Source organism: Podarcis muralis, chromosome Z (assembly GCF_964188315.1).
Source record: "Podarcis muralis chromosome Z, rPodMur119.hap1.1, whole genome shotgun sequence".
NCBI classification, from domain to species: domain Eukaryota; kingdom Metazoa; phylum Chordata; class Lepidosauria; order Squamata; family Lacertidae; genus Podarcis; species Podarcis muralis.
The window spans coordinates 46,906,845-46,920,129 of NC_135673.1; the positions used below are offsets into that span (position 1 = coordinate 46,906,845).

General features: G+C 50.2%; 1 protein-coding gene across 16 annotated transcripts in view; it reads left to right on the plus strand.

Moving 5' to 3' along the window:
- DLG3 (discs large MAGUK scaffold protein 3) overlaps window positions 1-13,285 on the plus strand; it is a 123,210-nt gene that overhangs the window by 79,657 nt on the left and 30,268 nt on the right. For 13 of the 16 annotated variants that reach the window (XM_077922101.1, XM_077922100.1, XM_077922096.1 and 10 more), the window contains one exon: window positions 250-352. In XM_077922101.1, the coding sequence (XP_077778227.1) occupies window positions 250-352 (103 nt within the window). Of the gene's footprint in view, window positions 1-249; window positions 353-7,644; window positions 7,771-7,969; window positions 7,990-8,294; window positions 8,358-13,285 lie in introns of those variants that run through there. The other 3 variants (XM_028715969.2, XM_028715971.2, XM_028715970.2) reach the window with 3 other exon arrangements.

Below are 13,285 nucleotides of genomic sequence, written 5' to 3' on the forward strand. Positions count from 1 at the left end.
GGCATTTGTCATGCAGCTGAGCACCTGAGACAAGTTGCTCCCAGCATTTTGGATGCAGGAGGGGCCTGGGATGTGCAGCTATGGGGGATTGAGAGGGTTGGTGTGGGGCTGTGGCTGTCGCAGGGCGGGGGGGAGGGGTGGAATGTTGCATGGTGGGAAATAAGTGTGCAGTGCCATCATAGGAGGAGCAGGTGGCACCAGCTTCCCCTTTTCAAGGTGAGTTGACAGAGGCGGGGTCTGTTTGTCCAGGTGAATGGCGTCAATCTCCGGAACGCGACCCATGAACAAGCGGCGGCTGCCTTGAAGAGGGCCGGGCAGACGGTCACCATTGTAGCCCAGTACAGGCCTGAAGGTAGGAAACTCCCAGGGGGGACCCGCTCCAACCTGCTCCCCTTGAGCCTTTCACGAGAACCAGGATCTCCCTTTGAGTTGTGTGCCCTGGTGCCAAGTCATACTCGGCCAAAGTTCTGAGAGGACAGCCAGGCTTCTGGGCTGGCAAACGCTGGGTGAGAATGCCTCAAAGTCAGGATTTGCTGGCTTATTTCATTCCTATCCCACCTTCCTTCCGAGGAGCTCAAGGTGGTGCACAGAACTCTATCCTTCCCAACATTTCCCCACAAGAACTCTGTGAGGTAGGTTAAGCTGAGAGGCAGGGAATAGCCCAAGGTCACCCAGTGAGTTTCATGACTGAGTGGGGATTTTAACCCTGGGCTCTTTAACATGGAGTCTCTGCAGTGCCTGAGATTTGTTGAAAGGAGGAACTGGCAAGATTGGCAGTGGGGATGTGGACGTTGGCCTTGGTAATCACACTGCTTGTTCCTAGGCTGGAAAAATAAGGTTGGATCTCTGTAGCTCAGGATGGGGAACTATTGGCACAGGTCCCAATTAATCCTTCATAACCATTTTCTCCATTTGTGATACTGAAAAAGAGCAGGTAGAGGCACTGCTGCCTCGACTGCTTATCCGAGCCCCCCCCCCCCCCCCGCAAGCTCAGCCAGGTTGCCAGTCCCTGAAGAAAGCAGGGTTGAAATCACTTCTCTACAACTTTGCCTCGACTGCTTCCTGCAAGGATTTCTCCACAGGGAAGTCAATGGCACAGAGCTGAACCAGCAGCCTTGAACTCCCTTGCCCATCAGTTCATGGGTGGGGACTTCTTCCACACAGTTTCTGCAGAGATCACTAGCTGTAACCGCACCACAAGGTTGGTGTTGCTGAACATCACTTCTGGCTTGTGTTGTTGTTGTTGTTGTTATTACTATTATATTTATTTTTATTAAATATTTTCTTGGTTGACAAAAGTACATGTCTTTTTCAGGTTGCACATTCTTTCTTATAAATCAGTTACATTTGCTGTGAGACCTTAGTGCTGAGTACCATATAATGTTGGGGAAGAAGAGTGGGGAGACGAGGGGTGGGGTGGTGAGGCTCGTATTCTTTTGTATAGTGTACATGTGACATTTTGTGTCGGCGTCAGCTGGGTAGGTTCTCTTTCTATTCATTTATTACATTTCCTTGGTAGTGTAAGAGGTTGGGGGCCCAGGGTGTGGTTGGCACTGGCGGAGGAAGGGGAGTGTGGGGGGAGCGCATCGCCCACAGTGGCGTGATCCTGGTAGGGTGCCATCGCGGCTGCCCCCCCGCCCGCGCTGGACACCACGCCCCTGCAGGCAGCGTGCCACACCCCCAGGGCGGTGCACCCCCACCCCCAGGACGCACAGCAGCCACGCCCCCACCTGTTCTCTGCCCCCCTGGTGCTGGCGCATGAAGCTCCACCACTGGTGGTTGGTTGTCTGTGGTTGGCTGCAGTGGGGTTTGCTTGCATTTGTGACGGGGGCGGGGCTTGTTGAGTCAGGTAAGCCAGATTGATTCGTATGATTATTGTCGTCTTGTTGTGCTGTGTATGTGATAAAGGGGAGCCATACTGGCTTGAAGGCGTCCTCTTCTATTTGTCCCCATGTCAGTTTCAGTTTATTGGTTAGTTTTTCTAGTACAGTGGTACCTCGGTTTTTTAACGTCTCTGTTGACTAACGTTTCTGAACTCGGAACACCATAAACCCAGAAGTAAATGCTTCCGTTTTCAAACGCACCTTGGAAGTCGAACTTCTGAGGTGACTTCCTGTTTGGGCTTTCTGTTTTGAGGTTTCCGTATTGAGTTTTCAGTTTTCAAATGTTTTGGAACTCGAACGGTCTTCCGGAACAGATTACATTCGAAAACCAAGGTACCACTGTAAGGCTGTTTCCCATACAATTTGATACCATTGGCTCATGTTTACTCCTGACAGATCTCTCCAGTGTCTGGCTATGAGGCTTCTGGCTGCTGAGAGTAGGTGGGCTATGAGCTCTTTATAATGTGAGTGGGCATTATTAACTTGGATGATGTTGCATAGGGCCAGTTCTGGGGTGACTTCTAATACCAGTTTAGTTATTTTGCATATCTCTTGAAGGACTACTATCCAGAAGGGTTGGATTTTAGGACATTGCCACCACATGTAGAGGTGCAGTCTCTCCAACATCTTAGTGAGATTCTTGAGCATATCAATGCCAGTTTCCGTGGTGTTAAGTACCACCTGTGAGTTTCAGAGTGAGTTTCCTTCTTTTGGCTGATATGGACAAAGGGAGGTTTAGACCACATTCTGGTCCATTGAGTGGGGCTAATTTCATATCCTATGTTGTGCTCCCGTTGTTGTTTGATTGTGTCAAGGGGTGTTGTGGGATTTTGGAGCAGCATTTTGTATATTGTGGAAACAATCCCTTTGCCGTGCCCCCTTCTGTCAGGAGAATGTTTTCGAAGCTGATCAAGGGTCCAGTGGCTGCTGATTTTACTGCTGGATTGTTTAACATGGCATGTAGTTGATGGTGTGCTAGCCAAGGTACTCGCGTGTCCCCTAGCTTGTCTTGTATTTCTTGTGTTTTTGTAGAAGTCTTTTAGACAGTGTAGGACTTTGGCTTGCCATATTTTAATCTGGAGGTTTTGTGCCGTGTGTTGGAATAGTGGGTGATAGGCCAGGGGGGTTAGTGGGGATGGGGACAGTATGCCTATTTTCCCCCTCCATGCTTTAAACGTGGACTGTGTGAACCTGCTCTGGCTTGCTTTTTAATCTTTTCCTGCCACCTTCTTTGAGTCAGGAACTTGAGAGGCTTCCTTCTGCAACTCTAGTTCCCTATCAGGCGTTCTGCAGTGGTTGCTTTGGGAAGCACATCTGCCCTTCCTCTTCAGCAGGAAGTGTCTGTGTGTTTAGGAGTGAGATCTGAAAAGCAGAAGACCTGATCCAAAAACAGAAATGAAAATTAAAAAGTGGTGTATGGCCCACCACTGCATGCGCCCTGCAAGGTGTGGGGCTGCAGGTTAAATAACTTAAGGAAAGCCTGGCTGCTGGTTGAGGCCAAAGGCCTTTCTAGTTATGCACCCTAGTTTCAAGTGGACAAACAGATCCCTGTTGGAAGACTGCAGACAGGACCAGAGGGCTCCGATGACTTGTGATTCCGGTACTGAGGGGCATACTGCCTCCAACGATGGAGCGAAACACAAAGATCTCAGTTAATAGCCCCAGATAGCTTTATCTTTCATGGAATTGTTCATTCCTGTCTCTGTGACCCCTGTCTGGAGAATGTACTTGGTCCCTCAGGGTCTTTACAATTCAGCCATATAGAGGCCGGGCCACCCATTAAGCAAGGTGAGGCAACCGCCTCAGGTGGCAGGATCCACAGGGGCAGCAGATCTTGGTCTTTATTCTCCCCTTGTTCCGAGTGTAGACCTTCACTCGTCCCTTATTCCTTGGAGAGAGGTGTGTGCTATTTTGTGGTTCACCTCAGGTGCCAAAATGTCTTGTACCAGCCCTGAGCCATGTGTTTTGCAGATGTTGTGCCTGATCCTTTGCTCTTGCTTAGAGTTGAGTATCCGCACCCCCCCCTGTTTACTTATGAGTTTTGGAACATAGCTGTCAACCGTCCCTTATTTGGTGGGAAACTCCCTTATCCCAGTACCGTTTCCTGCTGCTGTCCCAGATTGATGATGTCCCTTAAATTTCCTGGGTTTCATGCTCGCCCAGCTCGGGAGGGAAGCAGTGACTTGGGGTCCTCCGCCTCGAGAGAGAGCGCTCACAAGCTGCCGCGTCTCCGTCTCTTCCTTTTCCCCCTCAGGGGCGCGTCGTGAGGAGATGGGTGGCGGCGGGCAGGCAGCCCTGCTCTTGAGAGACTTCCGCCGCGCTGCCAGGGGAAGCCATAGGTGGCAGCGGGGGCTGCAGTGGCGGCGGCTGAGGAGGCAGCCTGAGGGAGGAGGAAGAGGAGGGGATGGGGAGAGACACAGAAGGGTGGCGCTTCAGCAGCCGCCGCGGCACCGCAACCGCCTCATGCCGGGTTGGGGCAGCCTGGGCGAGAGTCTCTCCCCCTCTCTCTCAGGCAGGGAAGGGCCGATGGAACTCCTCACGCCAGGACGACGGCAGCCCCGATGTGCTGCTTAGCATACCCTCCAACCAGTGCAGCATCTTAATGTAGTGATTTCCCCCTCTGCATCCCTTTCATAACTCTATTTTTATAAATCATTTGTCCATCCATAGTTCAAATTTTTACTACAAGTTTTCTGTCAATCCTACCAATGTATGTAACTCTTTCCAATAGTGTTTCAAATAAATTATAAACTTTCCCCATTCCTTATTAAAGAGGTCCTCTTCCTGGTTTCTAATTCTGCCTGTAAGCTTTGCCACCTCTACGTCAGTTTTGTCTGCCACTCTTCTTTGGTGGGAGTTGTAGACCTTTAGGATCATCTAGTCCAGTGTTTCCCAACCACTGTTCCGCGGCACACTAGTGTGCCGCGAGATGTTGCCTGGTGTGCCGCGGGAAAAATTAAAAAATTGAAAGATTATTTTTTTTTTTAAAGTCAAATTTTCGATTGGGACGCCGTCACTAGATGACCCCTGGGGTTCCCTCCCTCCCTCCTGCTCTGCGCCTCCCTCCTCCTCCTCCTCCTCCTCCGGGGAGGCTCTTCCTGGCTCTCGGCCAAGGCTTGGCGGCTGCCACTCACTCACTCGCTCGCCCACCCGTCCCTCCATCCCTGCACCCGGCCTCTCCCCCTCCGTCCCCGGCGCGGGGGCTGCCGGGATCCGTAGTCCCCTCGCCCTTGGGCTCCGCGCCCGCGCGTGGTGCGCAAACTACGTTTCCCAGCGTGGCCTGGCGGGCCGGGCGTTTTGTTTGAAGTGCTCTTCTCCCGGCCATGGAATGAGCGCGGCGGCGGCGGCCGGGCGGGCAGGGGCTCTTCCGCGCAGACCCCGCGCAGACCCCGCGCAGCCTGCCTGCGCCCCCGCGGAGATCGGGCGGCAGGATGGAGGCCGGGGATCCCCGCGGAGGCGGAGCGGCAGAGGCGGAGGCTGCCCCCCAGGTAGGGCTGCGTCGGGGGGGGGGTATTTTTGCAATGCTGCATCCGCGCCGGAGGGGACGCATCGGACCGCGGGGAGACCCCTTGGCGGGCGTGCAAGGCAATGCATGCGTGCAGGCGTTGCATGGAGTGCAGTGCAATGCAACGGCAACGCGGCGCCCTGCATGCATGCATGCAACTTCCACCGGCGCTACGGACTTGGCAGGTGAGGGGGGTCCCCAGTGGGCAGCAGAGAGAGCCGGGAGGGCGAAGGGGAGCCGGGGGGGAGCAGCGCTGCTCCCCGAGCCGAGCCCGGGGGGAAACTTCGGCGTCGTTGCGCCGGGTGTTGGAAGCGGAGGCTGGCGGGGGCCCCTCACCTGCAAAACCTGGTCGCCTCTCATATATTTCGTGCATTGCATTCATCGCCCGCTTTCTCCTCCAAGGAGCTCCCGGGGGCGCGCGTGGTTCTCCCCGTGTTATCCTCGCAACAACAGCCCTGCGAGGTGGGTCAGGCGAGTGGCCCAAGGGAGCACCCAGGGATTGTCCTGGCCAGGTGGGGTGATTTGAACCCTGCTCTCTGCCTGGTCTTCGTCCTCATTTAGCCCCCACATGTGCATGACTGTGCATGACTGAGGTTTTCCCCCCTCGTCTTGGCTATGGTGTGAGTCTGTGCTGTTAATTAATGGGGTTCTGCCTTCGGAGAAGATGAGCCAGCCCTCAAGGAGGTGATTATGTAATTTGCTAGCAATTCATGTCCCTCCCGGCGTGACGCTGCGCGCTGACGTCACGGGGCTGTAATGGTGGTGTGCCTCGAGATTTTTTTCATGAAACAAGTGTGCCTTTGCCCAAAAAAGGTTGGGAAACACTGATCTAGTCCAACCCCCTGCAAAACACAGTCAGTCGCAGCCAAAGCAGCATGGCTCCATGAGTGCGGGATTTCTGCATAAACTAAGTCAAAATCCCTTATTTTGGCTGCTGCTCCCTTATTTTCAAATCTGTAAGTTGACAACTATGTTATGGAATTTGTGTTTTGGTATGAAGAAACGGGATAAAAATGCTTTTGATAAACATGTGCGATGGAAGGGGTGACACTATGAATAAGAAGTGCTTCACGTTGAAACTTTATTAACAGCACCAATAATTGGACTTTGGAGTCATATTGCACAGGAGGCAGCGAGGCCTGTTTTAATGATTCAGTGGAGGGGGGGGGGGTTTGGAGTTGCCATCTTTCCCCTGGCCCACCTTGATGGGGATTTCAGTCCCTCAAACAGCTGTATAGCAGGAAGAAGTTCCACAGGTCAAGCTTTCCAGAGGCTTGCAAATGAATCCTGGGGGAAACTGCATCTCTCGCTTTATTTGCTTGCTGCCTAACAGTTGCACAGGAGCTGTGCAAAAAAAATAAAAGGTGGCAACCATCTCCCATTAGCTTGTGTGTATGCCTAGGGCTTCTCGATCAGAAAGTCGGCGGTTCGAATCCCCGCGACGGGGTGAGCTCCCGTTGCTCGGTCCCTGCTCCTGCCAACCTAGCAGTTCGAAAGCGCGTCAAAGTGCAAGTAGATAAATAGGTACCGCTCCGGCGGGAAGGTCAACGGCGTTTCCGTGCGCTGCTCTGGTTCGCCAGAAGCGGCTTAGTCATGCTGGCCACATGACCCGGAAGCTGTACACCGGCTCCCTCGGCCAATAAAGCGAGATGAGCGCCGCAACCCCAAAATTGTTCGCGACTGGACTTAACTGTCAGGGGTCCTTTACCTCCCACCCCCCTTTTTTTGCATTAATACGCATCCAATGTGGGGGGAAACGGTCTGCGGACACAGCATGCAACAGGGTTATTGGACGATAGGCGCTAGCAATTGCAGAGGCGCAGGCGGTCATTGGAGGGAAAATATTGATTGACGTGGCAGGGGCGGTGCCAATCGGTGGGTCAGTAGTCAGAGGTTGAGGTGAGAAGCAGGGACGGTGACCTTAGCGCTAAGCGGAGTATCGGAAGTGGGACTTGGAGGAGGAGGGCGGGGCGGCTTTGCGGCGGGGTTGGGATTGGTTCCTGGAGGATCTCGGAACCGGCGGGCGGGACATGTGTGAGGGGAGCGCGGGCTTGCGATTGGGCCGGGGGGCAGGCCTCAGAGGGAGCTCGCGCGGTGATTGGGCGAAGGCTCGGCACACGGGAGGGCGGTGCCTGCATTGAGGGAAGGCCTCCCGCGACTGGACAGAGCGGGGAGGGCTGGGCCTCCAGTTGGACGAAGCCGGCTGTGGAGGCGGGGCTTCGGCGTTCCCGCCCGTGCGGGTGGCTTCGCTTTGTGCGATAAGGGGCCCGGCCAGGGTAGGGTGGGCTGGGCGGCGGGTGGGAGGAGCTGCCGCAGATGCGGGAAGGCGCCGCGGCAGGTAAAGGAGGATCCCTTTTTGAAAAAAGAAGCCCCGCTCCTGTTGTAAGTGAAGAAATAGACGGCGGGGGGGGGGGGGAGTGCGCGCCCCACAGGGTAGCCTGGGAGGCGAGTGACCGGCTGGCCCCCCTCCCTGGCGGGGGAGGGGGCGCTAGTGTTAGCGTTGAAACTGACCGCTCCTCACGGACTGTGGCCAGATGGCCCCGGCGGTGGCTCCTTTATTCCCTTGAGGCGAAGCGCCGGCGAGCTCCCTCAGGCTCAAGGGTGTGTGTAAAATAATAATAATAATAATAATAATAATAATAATGCTAAAGCTGTTCCTGTTAAGCCAGGCGTTTGCGGGAAGGGGGCGGGCGGCACATGCTGGCGAGGGATTCGAGCGCCCCTCCCCCTGCTCCGCCAAGGTGGATTTAATTACTTAACAGTCATTTTGCGGCGGACCCTGCCTTTCTTACTCCTTCCTTACTCCTCGGGAAGGTTGAGGCGGCATATCTCTCCTTTTATCTCCGCCTCTCTCTCTCTCCCACCCCGCGCGGCTCTCCAAATGCTGCCCTAACAGTAGCCCTGCGAGGTAGGCTGGGCTGAAATAAAGGGTTCTTTCACCCGTGGCGCGAGTAGCCCCAGCAAATAAGGTGAGTGATTTGGACCCTGAAGTCCTCATTGGGGATGCTTAGCTGCAACACTGCACTGATGGGTAGTTAAAAATATATATATCTAAAATAAAAAGCATGGCTGTTGTGAATATGGTTACTCGCCCTCTGCCAGCTGGTGCCCCTAAAGGAGAATAGAAATCTACCTTGTGGCGAGTCAGACCATTGGTCTATCTGGCTCAGTTTTGCTTATTGTTATTAATTCAATTTGTATACTGCCCTTCATCTGAAAATCCTAGGGCAATTCACAACACAGAAATACAAAATGAGAGCACCAGAAAACATAATAAGATAAAAACAAACCAATGCCCCCCCCCCCCCAAACACATTTAAAAGGCCACAGGACGTTAATCAGCCAAATGCCTGCTTGGTGCTGAGTGGCAGCTGCTGGTCACTGAGCTATGTTCTTTTCCTCCCAGGGAAGGGACAAATTGAGAGGGAGGAAACAAATTGGCTTGCTTGGGCCTGAGAGGCAGTCTCGCCCTTCTGCAAGTCCCCTTTCAATCTGTTCTAAAAAACCCATGGCAGAATAGGTTGCCTGTAAGCATGGCAAGCTGGAGGGAGGGCAGGCTGCAAAGGATTATAGGTGGCTAACTGAGGCTGGAGTTAAAAGAGCTTCTCTGTAAGAGAGGCCAGTGGCAGCCAGTAGGGATGACGGATGGTTCTACAGGTTTTCCTGTATTTGGAAGTAGCACCCAATGGCAATGAGCTGAAGGAGCTTCTTAGGGGATCACTGCGCCCATGAATAGCCTTTGCATTGTCAGGAGCAGTGCCTCCTTTGTCTTGTGCCAGGCTCAAGCTGTGTACTGCACATAAAGGCAACAGGTGTCGCCTTTTCTTGGAAAGCTGTGTCCTTGCAATTGGGATTAGTGTGTGGCCTGCGTCCAAGTGTGTGGGTGGTGTAGCCAGTGGTCGTGCTTGGTGCAAATTTGATGTGAGTTGTGGGACTTGGTAGTGTTTGAATGGTAGTTGTGCTATTCCCAAAGATAATTTGTTACACAGTACACAGTCTTTCCCTTCCAAAACCAGTGGCTATTCAATGCCTGTGATAAATGTTTGGTTTTGAAGCTCAAGAACTGTCTAGGAGTAGGGACCCATTTACAGTATTTTTGGCAGAGCTGTGGTTGTTGGTTACCTGTCTTTAATTAGATCCTTGCTGAAAGATTGAGGGATGCAAAGGCTGGTGGCAGTATCATTAGTTATATAGTATTTCACTGACCGAAGCCAGCCACTTTCAGATTGGAGTAAGTGGCTAGGGAGAAGGAGTTGCTGATCACAAAGAGAGAGGTGGCCATATGAACACTGAATTTGTGCTTGAGAAGGATAAACCTAACACTGAATGCAACATTTTAAAAGTAGGATGTTGTGTATTTAATCCCCTCACAAAGTAGTAGCGGGTTGGGTGAGAGCAATCAGAGCTAGCTGTATTAGACTGAGTAGCAGCTGCTAAGGTGAGTAATCCAGAGATTCTCCAGAGAAAAACCTGAACAACTGGGATTTGCTGTTTCCTAGCTTTGCATGTTGCTGACCCCTTGCTGCACTTAGTTCAGGAACTTAAATAGTGCACAGCAAAAGGTGTTGCCTGACATGGCCTCACTTATTTTGTCACAGGTGTCTTCCTGTTTTGTGCATTATTTTCTCTAGGAAGGTTGTCTGTGCATTGTAACTTGGTCATGGATATTTTCTGATCCTGTTCTATTCTACTACATTCCTCCTTAAAGAGGGTGTGGAAGAAATTCTACAAGTGCAGCAGGCATACCAGGTAAGGGAGATAGAAAAACTGAACAGGGAAGAGCTGCCAATTACAGCCACCCCTTGCTTCTGTGTAGTGACTAGTCCATGATACGTGTTGCCTGTTAGTGCAGAAAGGGAAGTTGGTTTGTACACTTGTATTTCAGGTTTAATTTGCAAAGTGAGATTTAGTAAAGTGACCTGAGCCATAATGTGGGTTGGGTGCTTGTGTTCAGCAAAAATGGAGCTGGAGATTTACAGCAGCTGCTAGCTAAATGTTAGAAATGCCATTTGGCTTTGAAGTGTTTGGCCTTACTGAACTGTATAATATGTTTAAATGACAGCTCCATTAGTATCCAGAGTCAGTGTGAAAAGGAGCTTTGTTATTTTTAATGTCATGCTGAAGAGCGTAGCACCAGAGACCTCTGAGAAAAGCCAGCAGCATCTGAAGGGCTTTTAGGTATGCAAACATTTTGCTGTTCAGGGCCTTCTTAAGCTATGTTGCTCCCAGCATTGAACTTTTGGGCTAGTGGGAACCTGTCTAAAACCAAAAAGACTCTGTGGTGGCCATGAATGTAAGAGACAGACTTCTGAGCTTGTGGAATTCTTCATTACTTTAGGGCAGATGGGCTTTGTAGCTGAGGGCCAACTGGGTGGTTAAATCAAAAGTTCTAAGGTGGCAACTTAAAAAAACCCAATTTTAGCACAGATCTGAATGTCTCCTTCCTGCAGTTACATGATACTGCATTTCTAAGGCAGTTTAACATGCACTTGTGTTAACACTCAACATATAAATAAGAGGAACCCTCAAGCAGGGATTGGCATTACTGTGGGTAGAACAGAAAATAATGGGATTATAAGATAGCAGTGGAACTTCATGTACATTGGCAGTGTGTGAAGACTGGGCAATGGAATATTTGGAATGCAGTTGAACACATTGAAGTAGTGGAGATATGAACTGACCCATAAGCTGTGTTCAGCCTTTAAAATACCGATGCCTGTATTTCTTAGCCTTTGAAGGATGTGATCATGCAGTAAAAGAAAACAAACCCCTTACTGTCAGAACTTGTAGTTTTTCTTGTTCTGGTTTCTTTTCCCTGCTACAAGACTGAGTGAAGCCGTGCCTTTCAGTCTCAGGAAAGGGATCAAAGAGTGGTCTGAGCTTGGCAATGATGGTATACAGGTGAAACTCGAAAAATTAGAATATCGTGGAAAAGTTCATTTATTTCAGTAATTCAACTTAAAAGGTGAAACTAATACATGAGATAGACTCATGACATGCAAAACGAGATATGTCAAGCCTTTATTTGTTATAATTGTGATGATCATGGCGTGTAGCTGATGAAAACCCCAAATTAACAATCTCAGAAAATTAGAATATTGTGTAAAGGTGCAGTAGCTATTCAATTCATAGCACCTAAAGGTTCCTGAGCCTTTAAATGGTCTCTCAGTCTGGTTCAGTAGGAAGCACAATCATGGGGAAGGCTGCTGACCTGACAGTTGTGCAGAAAGCCAACATTGAGACTCTCCATAAGGAGGAAAGCCTCAAAAGGTAATTGCAGAAGAAGTTGGATGTTCCCAAAGTGATGTATTGAAGCACATTAATGGAAAGTTATGCGGAAGGGGACGTGTGGAAGAAAAGGTGCACAAGCAGCAGGGATGACCGCAACCTGGAGAGGATTGTCAGGAAAAGACCATTCAAATATGTTGGGGACTTTCACAAGGAATGGACTGAGGCTGGAGTTAGTGCATCAAGAGCCACCACACACAGACGGATCCTGGAGATGGGCTTCAAATGTCGTATTCCTCTTGTCAAGCCGCTCCTGAACAAGAAACAACATCACCTGGGCTAAAAAAAAAGGGGGGGGGGAAAGAAGAACTGGTCTGTTGCTCAGTGATCTCAAGTCCTCTTTTCTGATGAGAGCAACTTTTGCATCTCATTTGAAAACCAAGGACCCAGAGTCTGGAGGAATGGGGAGGCACACAATGCCAGATGCTTGAAGTCCATTGTGAAGTTTCCACAGTCTGTGTTGATTTGGGGAGCCCTGTCATCAGCTGGTGTTGGTCCACTGTGCTTCATTAAGTCCAGGGTCAACGCAGACGTCTACCAGGAGATTTTGGAGCACTTCATGCTTCCTTCCACAGACGAGCTTTATGGGGATGCTGACTTCATTTTCCAGCAGGTCTTGGCACCTGCCCACACTACCAAAAGTACCAAAACCTGGTTCAGTGCCCATGGGATTACTGTGCTTGATTGGCCAGCAAACTCGCCTGACCTGAACCCCATAGAGAATCTATGGGGCATTGCCAAGAGAAAGATGAGAGACATGAGACCGAGCAATGCAGAAGAGCTGAAGGCTGCTATTGAAGCATCCTGGTCTTCCATAACACCTCAGCAGTGCCACAGGCTGATAGCATCCATGCCACGCCGCATTGAGACAGTAATTGATGCAAAAGGGGCCCAAACCAAGTACTGAGTACATATGCATGCTTCTACTTCTCAGAGGTCCATTATTGCTCCATTTGCAATACTTGTTTTGCTGATTTTATTTAATATTCAAATTTTCTGAGATTGTTAATTTGGGGTTTTCATCAGCTGTATGCCAAGATCATCACAATTATAACAAATAAAGGCTTGGCATATCTTGCTTTGCATGTCATGAGTCTATCTCATGTATTAGTTTCACCTTTTAAGTTGAATTACTGAAATAAATGAATTTTTCCACGGTATTCTAATTTTTCGAGTTTCATCTGTAATTACTGTGAAAAGCAAAACAAAAGTTCTCACTTGCTCCCAGTACCCTAAGCATATAACCAGAGAAATTAGTGTAGAAGGAACATCCTGATACCTCTGTGGGACTACCTGTTCTGCTAGATATGGCTAGCAAATCCCAGGTGAAAATAATTTTAAGTCGATAGTTTTTAGTCTAAACTTCTCAAAGAAGATGGGCAGGATACAAATATGTCTTCTAACATAAGAAGCAGGCATTACCTTGGAATTAAAATCCCTCCCTCAGGGTGTAGTGATTCTAATGGCACTGCACATAAGATATGGCACCAAGTGCTACTTTGAGGCTTACTGATCAGGAATAGACACTGTAGATAGTCAACATGATCTCTTTCTTTCTGGATCTAGTACTGTATGGCTAAAACTGTCATAAGGATAAAAAGATAAAGGT